The following is a 17,671-nucleotide window of genomic DNA, read 5'->3' as shown; positions in this document are numbered from 1 at the left end:
CGAACACGAAGAATCAGCTTTTCTCTGTTTCTGCTCAGTAATCAGTGGAAAGCTTCCAGACTTGAATCTGAAGTGAAACCCGAGCGTGACCGAGTGAAGCTGAACGCCAGTTCTTCATTAAAGTCCCTGTTTTGCAGCTGAACTTCGGTGTCGTTGTCGTTTGATGACTTTTATTTTTAAAGTCGTCATTTTACATGATAAACTTCCTGTTTGTCCCTCCAGCTGATTGTCTTCACTCCCAAATCTCTGCTGCGTCACCCAGAGGCCCGATCCAGCTTTGACACGATGCTGCCTGGTATTATTATTATTATTATTAATATCGGTAGTGATTTGTCGCGAACAGGCTCAGTATCGCTCTTCTCCTCCTCCTGTGTAGGAACTCACTTCCAGAGGCTGATCCCAGAAGAAGGTTTGGCGGCGGCGCGTCCCGAGGACGTGAAGAGGCTGATCTTCTGCACGGGGAAGGTTTACTACGAGCTGACCAAAGAGCGGAAGAACCGAGGCATGGAGGCAACTGTGGCCGTCGCACGCATAGAGCAGGTGCGTGCACACACACACACACACACACGCTAAAACACACGAGCACAGTGTGATGTCATGAAGTACGGTTTCACCACCGCAAAAATGAGGCGCACGGGCAACTGAGGAACTCGGGGAAAACACGTGGCGAAAATAGATATCTGATACGGGTCTCGAGATTGGGTTTGGCAAATTGGCTCGATAGCGCCCCCTAACATAACCCCCGCTTTAAAAAGCCTCTTGGAGCCACACCCTAAACCCAACAGGAAGTCAGCCATTTTGAATTGAATGTGTTTATTATTATTATCAGATAACGTCAAAGAATTGACACATGGTCAAATCAAGTCAGTTTTATTTATATCGCCCAATATCACAAATCATATGTGATCAAGCTAAGCTAACTGACGGTATTTGGTCATTTCTTTTCGTTATTAGCATAATGTTTTGTCACGTGTCGTGTTTCTTGTGACATGTAATTTAAAGTCTTCTCAGTTTACTGGACAGCGTTTTGATCGAGAGCCCGGTCAGATGTGTCAAATATTACCTCAGGCTAAAGGGCTCGTATATTAGCATGCTAACGGTACTGTCAGTTAGCTAGTTCAGGTAACTAACTGTATGCTAGCTAACAGTTCCACCTGGTAGATGGTGGGTGGAAATATTTAGCAACAGCTCTTTGCCTAAAACTCCACTTGGTAAACACTTGCGTTAAAGCTAGGCTAAGTTTGAACGAAGGAACAGCTGCTGCACCTGGCTCCAGGTCCTGAACAAACAGGCCAATCACAGCAGTGGAGGAGACCGAACCAATCAGAGGTCTGCTAGGACGTGTGACACGTAACGCACTCCATGAAAAATGACGCTAAATGTGTCTTTACCATAAACGCGTGTTTACACACACGTAAACAAATGAACTAGGACACAGTGAGTTAAATAACATCTCCTCCTCCCCCCCTCCATCTTCCTCCCCCCCAGTTGTCTCCTTTCCCGTTCGACCAGGTGAAGGCCGAGTCGGAGCGCTTTGCCAACGCCGACCTGGTTTGGTGTCAGGAGGAGCACAAGAACCAGGGTTACTACGACTACGTGAAGCCTCGCATCAGGACCACCACCCAGAGAGCCAAACCCGTCTGGTAATAGTCTTCATCGGCGTGTGTCGCTGTCCGTGTCAGTCGGTGGCGTTCAGGGTGATTTGACCTTTGACCTCTGTGTGTCTCAGGTACGCTGGTAGAGAACCGGCAGCAGCTCCGGCTACGGGAAACAAAAACACTCACCTGATGGAGCTGCGGCGTTTCCTGGACAACGCCTTCGACCTGGACGCGTTCAAAGATCAGCAGTAGACCTCTGGCCTGCAACACCTGGAACAAACCCCTCACCTGCCTGACCTTTGACCCCCGACCCTCCTGGATTCAGTTGTGACACTCAAACTGCATCGCACGCACACACACACTCTGTAATACTGCATACTGGACCAGTACACAAGTACTGCATACTACTCAGTACTACTACGTTTACAGCCTGTATTTATTTAAACTGATTTGATGAATGAAACTGATTTTAACCCAAAAACGAAATTTTAAAATCCTCAAATATTCTAATTTTCCATCGACAGCAGAAGTAAATATTTGACGCGTTGTATTATTACTTCGTATTACAGCGCAGTACACGCTTCGCTGCGTGCTAAGCTCTGCTGTAGCGCACCGAGGCTTCTGTTTTAAATACGAAGATTCGCTCAAACATGAGAAAACATTACAGCTTCGTTCTGAAATGATTTGTCCTGTTTAATTATCGACTGTGTGTGTTGTTGTTGTTTTTTTGTAATTTCTATAAATTTATCTGCCACATATTTTCTTGATGAAACACGAGGTTTATAAAATGTCAGAAAATAGCGAGATATTGTACACGCAGCGTCTGTCCGACAGTTCAAACCCTGCAGAGATTTACTGAGAATTCAAAACAGAAAACGACTGTTGGTTTTGTTTGATAAATGACTTTAATGATTAATCGCTTATCAAAGGTGTTTATTTCCCCGACCTGTGCATTTTTCTGTCCGCATACTTTTGGCCATGTAGCGTGGTTGAGGGTGGGGTTACGTGAGTACTAAGCAGTATGCAGGTGGAGTACAGTCGCCTGTCATGTGCACTTCCTGAGCAACACGTCGCCTCGACCCAGAATGCAGCGCTGCCGCTGATACGAAGCGTTACTGGGATAGTACCGATACTCGGCGCCCTTAGATTCAGGACTTCACACGAGTTTTCATCCAACGGAAGAAGCCACAAGTCTCAGATGTTAAATGTTGTCTAAACCAGTGGTTCTCGGCCTGGGGCGGCGGTCCTGACGGGCCAGGAAGTAAATCTGATGTGTGAAGGAACAATAACCGGACACGTGCGCTGTGACGCTGTACGAGCGTGCGGACTCCCGGGAGACGAGTTCATTAACAAAGACAGAGTTTAGACGTGAAAAAACGTCAAAAATCAAATCCAACGTGTGACGAAGCTTGTGTTGCTCTTCATTATCAAAACAACAGGAGACGTGTGTGTCTTTAACATCTAAACAGTTTAACTTACAGTAACTCAGTTCATCAGAGTTAAGTGCAGGAGGCCATGACAGAAAAACCTGGAGAACCACTGGTCTAAACACAAGCACCCAAACAAGAACTTCACCTGAATATAATGTAGTCTAAAATTGGCAGAATTGTGAAGGAAGTCTGGTGCTGTCTGATTAAAAGAGAGCCAGGTTTCAGTACTTGACCGTTCCTGATGCTCTGTGCTGCCGACACGTTTCACTCGGTACCCAAACAGTGTTCAGATTTATTACCCAGCTCTCGCCAAGAGTTGACCCAGCAGGTGAGAAACCTGCGGAGTCGAGACGCGGGGCGGCACGAAACCAACCGAGGAGCTGCTGGAAGGCAACGTTGCTCCAGGAAAGTTGAATCGAGCCATCAGGTGGAGTGAAGCCTGAAGCTGAGGGTCAGAAACACACACACACCTTCCTCCGTCCACACACACACACACACACACACAGCTGTAATATATAACAGCAGGTCAGCAGTTATGTCTTCATCATCATCATCACTCCCCACACACACACACACACGCAGGATCGTCACTCATCTTTTCTTCACCTGAAATGTTTCAGGAAACGTTTTACTTTTAGTTTTTAATCAACGGCTCGTTAGCATCGTTAGCGCTCCCCACTGAAAACAAATGGGAGCCCGGCTAGCTTGGGAAAAGTGAGTGTGATATTTAAGGATTGGAATCACTGCAGCAGGTGGAGGGTTTTTTTTCCCCTTTTTAGCAGGTGTGTTAGCTCGTTAAGGAAAAGCCTGTAATTAGTCACCACGGCAACGCTTAACTAGCACTGAGATTTTATTGTTTTTCTTTATTTTGAAGGGATATTTTGGGAATAAAATGGCGGAGGTATGCGCCATCAGGCATCCCTACATGAACCAAATGCACTGCTGATCGTAATTTAACCCCTCGGCTTCTGTCTCTTCTCTCTGCTGAGCATTTATCCCGTGCCAAAATGGATGTGAGCATCTGGTGTTTTTTAGGATTTTTCTTGTCCGGCGAGCAGCTGAATGAACTGTGTCAGCAGGAAGAACGATCTCCCGCTCTGAAACAGAAAATAACACGGCAGCAGAACATGAAATCAGCTGCGGGTAGTGTTTTTTGGGGGCTTCTGTGAGACAAAGAAAATGACTTATTTATTTTCATAAGAGGGGATTGAAATTCTCTTCGTTATTTTGCTTCATTCAATAAAGAACCCTGTATGTACCGAAGAGCGCCAACTCTTTATTGTGTGTGTGGAAGAAGGAAGTCACTGATTTTTAGTTTCTTTTCATCACAAAAAAAAAAACACCAAAACGTTTCATTTGTTTCCAACATTTAGGTCGTTGTTTCCAACCAGAACCCTGTCGTACCGCATGACCCGAGCTTTCCATTAAAGCCTCCGCTTTAATCTTATTTATGAGTAATAATCCTTACTGACTTCATCAATGCTCGGGGTTTATTTGTTCACATTAACTGTAGTTAATACTAAATACTGAGGTCATGAGTCCAAATTCCCCCACCGGAGAGCAGCCACCAACCAGACTCTGTGCACTTTTCCTGGTATTTAGCAGATAATACTGTCATACTTTGACTGGATGAAGGTTTTGAATGCAGGACGTTTGCTGTAGTAAACTTCTTCCACCGCTGGCTGGCAGCCAAACCGAACGTCACTTCCTGGAGCCAGAAGATCCTAATGCAGCCACGGAGGCTGGACCCCGGGGCCTCAGACCCTCAGGGGGGCCCGCAGGCTCCGGGTTCCCTGTGTGGGAATAAGTTGGTGGTGATTTAATTGTTGAACGTTTGTGTGTTTATACTGCATGTACCTATCAAACACTGAAATACAAAATGACTCCAAGGCAACAGCCTTATTTCCTGAACTTGGGGCTCCGTCTTACTGAGGGGCCCCGAGAGAGAAACTAGTTTAAAGGCGTTCGAGTGTTCGTGAAGCGGCCGTGTTCGCTCCTCAGACTGGACGACCTGCGGCTCAACACGCTTCGCTCGACTTCGGCTTTCACTTCTTTTTCGTTCACTTTCTCCTCCTCTCCTTCCTTCCACGTCTCCTTTTGTTCACTTCATTCCTTCCTTCTGTCCTCGATCCGTTCCTCCTTTTCATTTCTTTATTATTATTATTATTAGATCAGGACAAAAGGACAAACACATAAAGGAATATATACATACACTTTATATACTGTATCATACAGTCTGAGGGCTGGTAAGGACAGTGATGGAGGAAGCACTCAGCTCCGTTTCTGCAGTGAAAGTCTAAGTTTAAATCAGGAAAAAGCCCTTAAAGCATTAAAGCAGTGCAGCGTCCCTGTGGCTGCTGTGCTGTTATATATTCTATCATCAGGTTATTATTCCTCGTGCATTAATGTAAAGCAGGATGTTGCTGCTGCAGCTGGTGGAGCTGGAGCTCATGTTGAACCGGTTTGTATCGGACTGCAGCTGATGATGCTTTTCATTCTGGATCCATCTGCCGATTCTTTTCTCCGTCGATCGATTGATCGACCCAGAGCCCAAAGCGACGCCTTCAGCGTGTCGTCGTGTCCGACCGACAGTCCGAAGCTCGACGTTATTAACAAACATCACAGTTATTACAGTCGTTCAGAGGAAAAGCAGCAGATCTGCACATCTGAGGAGCTGCAGCCAGGAAACGCCTCGTTAAAATGAGGAACGTTATAAAATAATAATAAAACTTTATTTATAGAGCACTTATCAAAACAAAGTGCTTCACAACAAGAGAAATAAAATGCAATAAAATAAACAGTTCAGGTAAAATCAGGATCTGCTTTCAGATAAAAATGTGTTTTGAGACGAGACTTAAACGAAGACTCTGACTCAGACAGCCTGATGTCTTCGGGCAGGTTGATCCAGATCCTCGGGGCCCTGATGGCCAAAGCTCTGTCCCCCTTAGTTTCCATCCTGGACTCAGGAGCAGACAGAAGGTGAAGGTTCATAAGGGACTACAAGGTCTAAGATACAGTCTGGAGCCATGAAGAGCCTTAAAAGTCATCAACAAGATTAAGTTATTAGAAACTCGACCCTCGTTCAGGTTCCTTCGGCCATTTTGAACTCTGTTTGTGTTTAATCGTCTTTTTGTGGCTGTAAATATATTTACTTTCCCCGTCATGATGATGATGTTCAGGTCTTTTCCTCCTTCATCACTAAACGTTATGGTTCAAGGGAAACTTTCAACGTTTGAGCTGTAATTCAGTTTGTTACGTCTTCCTCCTCACCCTCATCTTCCTCCTCCTCCTCCTTCATCTACCTCCTCCTCCTTCATCTTCCTCCTCCTGTCCTTTTCACTTCTATTTCTTTGCTTTTGGATTTTTTTAAACCCTCGAGTCTTCCCTTGTTCCTCCTCCTCCTCTCCTCTCTCCTCCTCTTTCCTCCTCCCTCCTCCTCCTCCTCCTCCTCCTCCTCTCCTCCTCCTCCTCCTCCTCCTCCTCCTCCTCCTCCTCCTCCCCTCCCTCCTCCTCCTCCCCTCCTCCTCCTCCTCCCCCTGCCCCCCCTCCTCCTCTCTCCCCTGCCCTCCTCCTCTCCTCCCCCTCCCTCCCCCCCCTCCCTCTCCTCTCCTCTCCTCTCCTCTCCTCCCCTTCAACCTGCTGGGTTTCGGCAGCAGTGCAGAGGAAACACACCGGAGGCTGTAACATCAGACTCCCGCAGTACTTCATTTGACTTGTTTTTATTTTGACGCTCCTGGAGCAGCGGGGGATGGTGTCGCCTCCTGAAGCCGGATAATCAGACGCAGAGGCCGGCGGCAGGGAGAGCTAGCTGGCTGGAGTTAAAGCCAGGGCTCCTGGGTGAAACTCGGATTTAATCGGGACATTTCTGGATATTTGGGACGTCTTCGGCCTGGGTCTCCCGGCTGTGGCGGAGGACTGTTCTGGCTTTGGGTGCGCTCGGCCCTTGATGCCCCGGAGCCCCGGAGGAGCTCGGACTGCGGAGCCCCGGAGCAGGGCTCGGACACCGGGGAAGAAGAGGAGGTAGGTCGGCTGCGGGAAAAACAACATTTCTACCCGCCGCGTCTGTGTGTGATAGATAAAGTTATATGTTTTAATAAACGTGAATGTATCGATAATTAAAACCCAGACCGGGCTGCTCAGTGCGGACCCACATGTTAGCTAACATTAGGTGAGTGTTTTATGTTGGAGGAGGAAGCTAGCTGGCGGCTAACCGTTAGCCTCGTAGCATTCCATTGTCACAGCCCGTTGGGCTAGCTAGGCTAACAGGCTAGCCTTGTAACAGCTGTGAAAAGGTAAAGTATTTCCAATTAAAGCCGTAAATGTAACAAGTTATCTGGCGTTAGAAATCTCACTTCGTGACCATTTGAATAATACGTGTTCGGTAGATGATTTCAGGCTGCTCCGACGCAGTGGACTGTTGTCGTCTCGTTAGCATGCTAGTGCTAACAGCGGTGCTAGCAACGGCAAGGGAAAAAGCCTCATTTCCCACACAGGGAGCTGTCTGTTAGCACGCTAGCGTTAGCTTCTACCTGATTGCAACACTACAAGGAATCTCAAAATGTCTCCTCTGACACTGTCATTTTGTCGGAGGGTTTTTCCATTTCGCGGGTCAAACGGAGATATGATAACGGGGACGACGGCGCCCGGTTTATCTCGGTTTTAAGCTATTAGCCACAACATTAACATTAGGAGCGTGCGCGAGCCGCGTGCGCGCTGCTCGGGGTAGCAGGGGTTGGCAGTTTGAAGGCCAGACACACACTTTATACACTTAATACACACTTTATACACTTAATACACACTTTATACACATAATACACAGTTTATACACATAATACACAGTTTATACACTTAATACACAGTTTGGTACATGTGTATCATAATTTGTCACATGCATTATAATTGTATTAAGTGTTGTTTACCTTTTTATAGGTGTTTAAAGTATAGAGGGCCACACTGCTGTGTTTGTGGTCTGATAATAAACCTTCATGTAATTTAAAATGCAGTGGATTCAGTGAGTGAGGTGTTCAGGTTAAACTGTCAGGGCAAAAATGATGAGATTGGCCCCTGTTGGCCCCTCAGCTACCAACCAAAGCCACCCACTACTCCTATTTTGGATCAACGCTACCTGGCCCCAGGTTTGCTGTCAAGTTAGTTTGTGGTAATTTCATAAAACTAAACTTTTATTCAGGAGCCTGTGCCATTTGAGCACAGTTAAAACTAAAACAGGGCCACACAATTTAAGATAATACTGCAGCTTTGTTGTGTTTTTAGTGTTTCCTAATGTGCTGTGAGTCACTGTTGACAGGCCGTGAACCTGGACGCTTCGCCCAGGTGAGGAGTTACAGGCAGCGAGGTTCGTTTAGTCTGTAAAATCAGATCCGGTGGCTGCAGATGTTAGGAAGCACTGCTGCAACACACTAACAGCAAATACAACTGCAAACAACAAAATAGTAAACAAGTGTCAAAATCATCTATAAGCAACAACACAAATACAGTAATATCAAATATTACACACTGTGTGTATAAAAACGCACATAAAAGAGAAACTTCATGTCTACATTGTGTGTCAAGAAGCTGAGTCACATATTTTCGTTTAGCTGTCAAACTGTAACAACGTGTTGTGAAAATGCTAAACCTGCCGATAATGTTTCCGGGTCAATCGATTAGTTATTTGGTCTAGAAAACATCAGAAAACTGAAAAACGTGCTTCACAATTTAGAGTCTCGTCGGAAAATATGTTCAGTTCACTGAGAGACAGAAAAAATGAACACGCTGGAAGTTCTGATTAAAAAAATGACTCGGCCATCAAAGTGCAGTTGCAGATTATTATCGATTAATGCCGTGGCCTCTGGTTTGTTCTCGTCATATTGCACGTCACCTGCCGTCCGTGGTGTGCAGAGAAACGCCCTCCGCTCGCTGTGGCTCCACCTGCAGGTAACGCCAGGCGGCTGCAGGACTACAGCTGAAGCTTAGCGAACTCAGTTCGTCGACTTTTCGTTTCCTGACGCTTTTCTTCTTTCATTACTTCTGATTTGTATTTGCATTATTCAGATTTCTGTATTGATTTATCCTCCGTTTTTGTGATATTGTGTGCTCTATTTTGCTGAAGCAGTCAGTCGATTAATTGATTAGTCGATCGACAGAATATTATTCGTCAGCAGTTCTGATAGTTGATTAATCGTTGACGTCTTATAAAACAGAGGAAAAACAGGAAACCTGAGTCTGTCTTTGTCTCAGTAACCTGAATCTCTTTGGGCCGTTCTGAAGACGTCACAGTGGACTCTGGACACTTTTCATTATTTTCTAAACAATCGATTAAGAAAAAAAGCGATTAATTACAGATGAATTGATAACGGATACAGCTGAGCTTCATGATCGAATACTCTGAGTGAATACTTCGTTTCTCAGTAAGTTAACCAACGCTTTTAGCTTCTGACCCTTTTAAAATGAAGTAGAGCTGCAACTCACGATTATTTTCTTAATCAATTCATCTGCCGTTCGCTTTCGCAATTAATCGAGTAATCGTTTAGTCTAAAAAAATGTCGGCCCCGGGTTCTCAGAGTCCAGCGTGACGTCTTCAGATGTGCTGAGATACGAAACATCGGGAAAACTGCACCCAAAGAATGTTTGCAACTTTTAAAATTGACTAAAACGATTAATCGATTATCAGAATAGTTGCTGATTAGTTTTCTGTTGATCAGCTAACCGACTCACTGACTAATCGCTGCAGCTCTAAAATAAAGCAATTTTGACAAAGTATTCACTATTTTACAAGAAAAAAAGCACAAATTAGAGAAAAGAAATATGTTTCTTTCTCATCCGTTTAATTATCGCGTTGCCCCTCAGATTTAATCAGGGCGCCCGTGTCCAAACAAGCTCCTCTGATTGGTCAACAGTTTCTGATCACTAAATTAGTCGTATTTGCGAGTGGAATCGGTGTTAAATAGCGTGCAGTGTGCACACTGAATATTTCCTGTTTCCCTCTGTGTTACTGTCTCGTGGTGAACGTCACACCAAAGTCCATTGACAAATCTGGCAATTAAATGTGACCTTTATCAGCAGAGCGACACGCCCAGTAAAGTGATTCCAGACGAGTTTTGTTTTGTCACTTTGTTCTTCAGAGACTTCTCATTTGGAGATGAAGACCAAGATTTTGCCGGCTGAAAGTCCCAGCAGAGTTTATCAGCCGTAGATAATTAATACTGTAAGTGAAGTGGCAGTTTCCTGGTTAATGTGCTCTCCGTCAGCTGTTCAGCCAAAGATGGTTCGTTGGAGGAAGAAGCTTCACTCTGGGTCGTTTCGATGTTTGAAACGATAGAAAGAGCAGCAGAGTGGTGACTAACTTCTAGTCCAACAAACTCCTGTTTGTTTGTGTCAGTGCGTGTTTTTATCTTTGATGTGAATATATTCAACAAGACGTGACATATTACTTATCAGTAGGCCTGTCACAATGATTACGCTATCGGCTTATCGTACAGTATATACGATGTGTAGCTACCGGCTTATCGTACAGTATATACGATGTGTAGCTGTCGCGGTATCGGCTTATCGTACAGTATATACGATGTGTAGCTATCGGCTTATCGTACATTATATACGATGTGTAGCTGTCGCGGTATCGGCTTATCGTACATTATATACGATGTGTAGCTATCGGCTTATCGTACAGTATATACGATGTGTAGCTGTCGCGGTATCGGCTTATCGTACAGTATATACGATGTGTAGCTGTCGCCTGTCGTGGTACCGGCTTATCGTACAGTATATACGATGTGTAGCTATCAGCTTATCGTACAGTATATACGATGTGTAGCTGTCGCCTGTCGTGGTACCGGCTTATCGTACAGTATATACGATGTGTAGCTGTCGCCTGTCGTGGTACCGGCTTATCGTACATTATATACGATGTGTAGCTATCAGCTTATCGTACAGTATATACGATGTGTAGCTATCGCCTGTCGTGGTACCGGCTTATCGTACAGTATATACGATGTGTAGCTATCGGCTTATCGTACATTATATACGATGTGTAGCTGTCGCGGTATCGGCTTATCGTACATTATATATGATGTGTAGCTATCGGCTTATCGTACAGTATATACGATGTGTAGCTGTCGCCTGTCGTGGTACCGGCTTATCGTACATTATATACGATGTGTAGCTATCGGCTTATCGTACAGTATATACGATGTGTAGCTGTCGCGGTATCGGCTTATCGTACAGTATATACGATGTGTAGCTGTCGCCTGTCGTGGTACCGGCTTATCGTACAGTATATACGATGTGTAGCTATCAGCTTATCGTACAGTATATACGATGTGTAGCTGTCGCCTGTCGTGGTACCGGCTTATCGTACAGTATATACGATGTGTAGCTATCAGCTTATCGTACAGTATATACGATGTGTAGCTGTCGCCTGTCGTGGTACCGGCTTATCGTACAGTATATACGATGTGTAGCTATCAGCTTATCGTACAGTATATACGATGTGTAGCTATCGCGGCTTATTATTCAGCTTTAACATGTCAAGTAAAAAAACAACTAGTCTGATGAGAATTTGCAGCTTGGCATGAAGCAGTGAGCGATCTGTGAAGCTGCTGATGCTGGCAGCTTCCCGCCGCCTGCTTTCCACTTTATTTCTTGTGAATATAATGATGCTGAAATCTGTCGACTTCTCGCCAAAAAACATTTCTCGTGTTTTTTTTTTGTTTGTTTTTTTTCCTGGTGAGTGAAGTTCCTGATATCGGCGTCAGTGCGAAGACATGCGGTGCAGTTTCACAGTCTGCTCCCGTGGTTCTGAAACCTCGACGGGGACGTTTTATCGCTCCATCAAACAGATGGTTTAGCTGTGACTCGGGTTTCATTCAGAGGAAATCCAGATATCGGTTTGATGATGCATTTAATGACACCGCGGTGAATCATTCGATGCAGGAAATCATCCTGAAGCTGCGTCAGTCACTGGACTCTGCTGCTGGTTTATCGGTTACAGTGAGTTCAAGTCACCAGTTCACCTCCGAGATCTGGCTCCTGTTCGTTCACCCGTCTGTTTTCATTCGTTGGTTCAAACTGTGATATTCATTTTAAGTCTCGTTGTGCTTCCACTGTGGAACCCCGGTTGGCAGTGAGTCTTCTTTATCATTACCGCCGTTGATTTAATAACGTGTAATTGTTTTGAGTCCGGTACAAGTGGCCTGCGGCGTCTGACGGGAAGATATCATTAATATCCTGATTGATTAGAAACCTGTCGCCCAGCCTCAGTGTGTGTTCGCCTGTTCTGGAAAGGTTATTACATTTTCTGTGTCGAGGTCTTAAAAAGCGTTAAATTACAGCTCATTTATCGACACACCGGCTGAATAATTATTTCTCGCTTTAGTTTAGGGAGTGAAAGCAGTTTTATAACAGCGGCTGCGTCTGTACAGATACTGATCGTGTTTCAATAACTAATAAATAAATAAATTCATCAGCATGTCGTGTTTTCTGCCGTCATAATAAACAGGCGTCCTCTGTGTTTCCTTTGATGTCGTACCAACCAGTTTCCAGAATATTAGTTAACCAAACATTTTTCGTCCATTAGTGATTTATTTTTATTTTTTTTTAATGTGAAGTGAGCTGTTAATTACGGCCGTTGATCTGCTGAGGGATAATACTGACGAGCCGATCAGACTGATCAGCTCATCGATAAGAGGTCCGGTCGTCTGCTCGGTGTTCTTAAACACACACTGAATGCACGCTAACCCGCGGGGACGTTTCATTTAAAATGGTGATTTTTATTGATCGCAGATTTTATCGGCAGCGCTAACTGCAGTCAGTGTGGCATTTGATGGCTTCTAAACTAGTCCAAGTGTTTATTAGATTAACTAGTCAGTGACTCATAGCTGTGGATACGAGAACAAGTGATGATAAACTAGTTAATGTGGTTGATAAACGAGTTAGTAATTAACTAGTCCAAGTAGCCAAGACCCTAGTCAGAGAACTGTGGGTGATGAACTAATCAGAGATTCTGCTGAGCTAGTCAGAGTGGCTGCTAGTCAGAGTGGCTGCTGAGCGGCTGCTACGCTAGTCAGAGCGGCTGCTACAATAGTCAGAGCCGCTGCTGAGCTAGTCAGAGCGGCTGCTGAGCTAGTCAGAGCGGCTGCTGAGCTAGTCACAGTGGCTGCTACAATAGTCAGAGCCGCTGCTACAATAGTCAGAGCCGCTGCTGAGCTAGTCAGAGCGGCTGCTGAGCTAGTCAGAGCGGCTGCTGAGCTAGTCAGAGTGGCTCCTGAGCGGCTGCTACGCTAGTCAGAGCGGCTGCTACAATAGTCAGAGCCGCTGCTGAGCTAGTCAGAGCGGCTGCTGAGCTAGTCAGAGCGGCTGCTGAGCTAGTCAGAGCGGCTGCTGAGCTAGTCAGAGCGGCTGCTGAGCTAGTCAGAGCGGCTGCTGAGCTAGTCAGAGTGGCTGCTGAGCTAGTCAGAGTGGCTGCTGAGCTAGTCAGAGTGGCTGCTGAGCTAGTCAGAGTGGCTGCTGAGCTAGTCAGAGTGGCTGCTGAGCTAGTCAGAGTGGCTGCTGAGCTAGTCAGAGTGGCTGCTGAGCTAGTCAGTGGCTACTGAGCTAGTCAGAGTGGCTGCTAAGCTAGTCAGAGTGGCCTGTAAGAGCTGAAGTCAAATGTAGACTGCTGGTTCAAAGGTTAGAAGAAACAAAATACTTGAAATACTTTAAAGACAAAGCGTTTACAGACTCGGTGAGCAGATGATAATCAGTTAATTGTTAAGAGTGCTCTGGATGTTTCGTCTGCCAGATTTAATCTGAAGACGTCATCTTTTGACATTTTATAGACTGATTATAGATATTTTTCTATTAATTTTCAATTCATATTTCAAAGTAAGAATTAGTTGCAACCACTAATAATTTCCCCCCAGTGTTTTCCGATCAATAGTCAGATGATTAGAGTGATTTTATTTATTGCAAAAGTGAAGAACTCTGAAGTGATCGTCCTGCAAGGCATTGTGGGTACTGTATTCTTAATAGTGAGTGTAACAGAAGATTTAACGGCTGCATTTTCTTCACATTGGCAGAAATCAAATAAAAAGAGATTGGTGCTTTATTTCTTCTTTTTGGTCACAAATTTCATCACAGCTTCTGCAGAGGGCAGCGAGGCCGATGGGAAATGTAGTTCGTTACTGAGTTTGTATCGACTGTAGATGCTTAATGCCGCCTGTCTGTCTCCAGGAGCTTGTCTGTCTGTCTGATTGGACCCCGGCGAGCCAGCCCCCCCCCACCATGAACCCTCTGAACCAGATGAAGGCTGGACTGGCCAACAACCCACACAGGTACACACACACACACACACACACACACACACACACACACACAGGTACACACACACACACACACACACATGTACACACACACACACACACAGGTACACACACACACAGGTACACACACACAGGTACACACACACACACACACACACACACACACACAGGTACACACACACACACTATCAGACACACACAGGTACACACACACACAGGTACACACGCACACACACAGGTACACACACACACAGGTACACACACACACAGGTACACACGCACACACACAGGTACACACGCACACACACAGGTACACACACACACAGGTACACACGCACACACACAGGTACACACACACACACACACACACACACACACACACACACACACAGGTACACACACACACACACACACAGGTACACAAACACACACAATATCAGACACACACACACACAATATCAGACACACACACACACAATATCAGATGCACACACACAAACTGATTCCCTGTGTCTGTGTGTGTGTGTGTCTGATACTAATGTGTGTGTGTGTGTGTGTGTGTGTGTAATATCTAATATTGTGTGTGTGTGTGTGTCTGATATATGTGTGTGTGTGTGTATGATCTGTGTGTGTGTGTGTGTGTGTGTGTGTCTGATATGTGTGTGTGTGTGTGTGTGTGTGTGTCTGATATGTGTGTGTGTGTGTCTAATGTGTGTGTGTGTCTCTAATATTGTGTGTGTGTATATATGTGTGTGTCTGATATTGTGTGTGTGTGTGTGTGTCTATATATGTGTGTGTGTGTGTGTGTGTGTAATATTGTGTGTGTGTCTGATGTGTGTGTGTGTGTGTCTGATATTGTGTGTGTGTGTGTCTGATATTGTGTGTGTGTGTGTCTGATATTGTGTGTGTGTGTGTGTGTGTCTGATATGTGTGTGTGTGTGTGTGTGTCTGATATGTGTGTGTGTGTGTGTGTGTGTGTGTCTGATATTGTGTGTGTGTGTGTGTGTGTGTGTGTCTGATATTGTGTGTGTGTGTGTGTGTGTGTGCAGTGAGGGTTCGTACCCCTACGACCCCTCCAGCTGGCAGCAGCCCTCCAATCAGCCCACAGGATCCCTCTCCGTGGTAACCACCGTCTGGGGAGTGACCAATCCCTCGGCCAGCCAGGTATGACATCAGCAAGCAGTGGAAGAAGTGTAATTATTAATTATTAATTAATGATGAATCATTTGGACAGATGAAGGTGATTTTAAATAAACAGTCCGCTCCTTCTGTCCGTCGGTTTACTTTAACGCCGTTCCGCTCGCGGACGATGATTGAGCGCCGTGTGATGTGAAGTGTGTGTGTTTCCGTGTCTGTCAGGGTCTGGGCGGAGGGGTGATGGGGCCTGGGGCCAACCCTGGTGGGGGGCCCATGATGCAGGGCCCCGGGGGCCCGGGCATGGCCGGCGGGCCCGGAGGCTACATGGGCCAGCAGGGCTACGGAGAGCCCAGCAAAGGCTACCTGAACCAGGGCATGTACGGCCGGACGACCGGGGGCTACGCTGGAGGACCGGGGGGCTACGCCGGGAGGTGCGTGATGAAGATGCAGAATTAGTTTGGACTCCATTATTTATATAGTTACCTCACTTTGACTAAACAACAGTAGCAATAATAAAAAAATAAGTTTTTGTAAAACTTTTTCCTAATAATTTGAATTAATGTGGTGCAGACTGTAGTGTCATTGAATGAAGTTATCATAAGTGTGTTGTAGTCAGAGCATCGCATGCAAAACAGTAAAACAAATTTCCCGTATTTATTATTTAGTCGGTACCAAATGATGTCGTCGTTTGCGGGAAATGAAATGAAACAAAGCGTCATCAATGAATCTGTCAGGGCAGAAATCAGGACGAACGACGACGCAGACTTTTTTTTTTTTACTGTATTTAGACAAAAAGTTATGACGGGAAACTTTTAATAACCGATAGAGAGTTAGCTGGCACAGCAGAGCAGCGATGATGTAACGATGACGTCATCAGCTGATCTGTTAAAACAGTTTTTCTTCAGCGTACGCACTGCAGGTAGTTACGTAGCTGATGTTATTAGTTTTATGTATTATTTTTATTACAACAGAAGTAAAAGTGACATTTTCCATTTTCACTGTGTTAAAGTTAAACCCAAACAAAGCCATTCACAGTCGTATGATGCTAAACTTTATTTATACAGCGGTGCGTTGAACGCGGTTAAAACACTTCAGGAGGCAAATGAAATCAGACCGTTGAAAATAACACGAGCTGTAAAATGTGACCCTCAGTTACCCGACGAACCCCGGAGGCTCCAGAGGTTCTGACTTCACTCAGGCCGCCGCCGCCGCCGCCGTCGCTGCTGCCGCCGCCACGGCGACCGCCACCGCCACGGCGACCGTCGCCGCCATCCAGGAGAAGCAAAACCAGGAAATGAACTACGGACAGGTGAGGAGGGGAGGAGAGGGGGGTCACGTCCTCTGCTGGAGACTTCAGGTGTCCCCGTGGGGTTATTTTAATTCATGCAGGGTGATTATTTATTCATGTTCCTGCCGGTGAGCCGCCACCTGAGCTGAAGGTCACGCCGAGGCGTCTCAGGTTGCTCCAAGAACACCGACCGTAACGATGCGGTCTCTCTACACCGAGTCCCAACTAGAAATACAAGTTTCCCTCCAGTTAAGTGAGTCTGAAAAGCTGAACTCACGAGTCCTGATGTGTGGAGACGTTAAAGCTGCGGCCCGTAACGTTCTGCTCAAACTGCAGCTCGGGTGACGGAGCACGTCGTTTTCAGTCTGCTGTGAAAATGTCTCCGTCTCACCAGGTGAAGCGTTCAAGGACTGAGCATGTTAAAGCATCAGTCTGGTGTTACTCATCAAATGTCATGACTCAAACCAACCGGTCCGTCCCTCAGTGCCGTCTCACTTCCTGTCTGCGGCTCTCAGCTGCGAGCCCATTGGTTCCTGCTGAAGATCTTTAAAAACACAATCTACAGTTTCCTGTTTAAAAAGGCTCAGTAGTTTCCTCAAACAGCTGCTCGCTGTAGTTTTTATCAGACCAACAGGAGGAAACAGAGCGTCTGTTGGGGACTATTTCCAGCGGCGGATGAATCCACATGTGGTGCTGTAGTGAGTGTTTGGGGCAGCAGGACGGTGTGTGTGGGGCGGAGTCAGAATAAACTACAGTGTGTGTGTTCGTGGTGATGAAGGAACATGTCACCCAGCGCAGCGGTGTTCATGATGTCCTTGAATGTGACATCATCATGATGTCACCGGCCTCGTTAGTTGGACAGGTGGTGCGGCAGTACTGCGTCAGACTGTAGCAAGGTAACGTGTTGTTCATATTCTGTTT

The 17,671-nt window shown here is 45.8% G+C and overlaps 2 protein-coding genes across 6 annotated transcripts in view; both read left to right on the top strand.

The window, feature by feature from the left end:
- The window catches only part of ogdha (oxoglutarate dehydrogenase a), a 40,175-nt gene extending 35,884 nt beyond the window's left edge, over positions 1-4,291 (top strand). For all 5 annotated transcript variants that reach the window (XM_044197456.1, XM_044197453.1, XM_044197457.1 and 2 more), the window contains 4 exons: positions 223-295; positions 377-540; positions 1,489-1,643; positions 1,730-4,291. In XM_044197456.1, coding sequence (XP_044053391.1) covers positions 223-295; positions 377-540; positions 1,489-1,643; positions 1,730-1,850 — 513 coding nt within the window. In that variant the 3' untranslated portion in view covers positions 1,851-4,291. The remainder of the gene's footprint in view (positions 1-222; positions 296-376; positions 541-1,488; positions 1,644-1,729) is intronic.
- Positions 4,292-6,639: 2,348 nt separating this feature from the next.
- The window catches only part of LOC122876762 (zinc finger MIZ domain-containing protein 2-like), a 26,527-nt gene continuing 15,495 nt past the window's right edge, over positions 6,640-17,671 (top strand). The window contains 5 exon segments of the mRNA XM_044197458.1: positions 6,640-7,048; positions 14,237-14,337; positions 15,375-15,489; positions 15,685-15,893; positions 16,615-16,771. Coding sequence (XP_044053393.1) covers positions 14,288-14,337; positions 15,375-15,489; positions 15,685-15,893; positions 16,615-16,771 — 531 coding nt within the window. The 5' untranslated portion in view covers positions 6,640-7,048; positions 14,237-14,287.

Source organism: Siniperca chuatsi, linkage group LG5 (genome assembly GCF_020085105.1).
Source record: "Siniperca chuatsi isolate FFG_IHB_CAS linkage group LG5, ASM2008510v1, whole genome shotgun sequence".
NCBI classification, from domain to species: domain Eukaryota; kingdom Metazoa; phylum Chordata; class Actinopteri; order Centrarchiformes; family Sinipercidae; genus Siniperca; species Siniperca chuatsi.
This window is presented reverse-complemented; position numbering and strand designations above follow the sequence as displayed.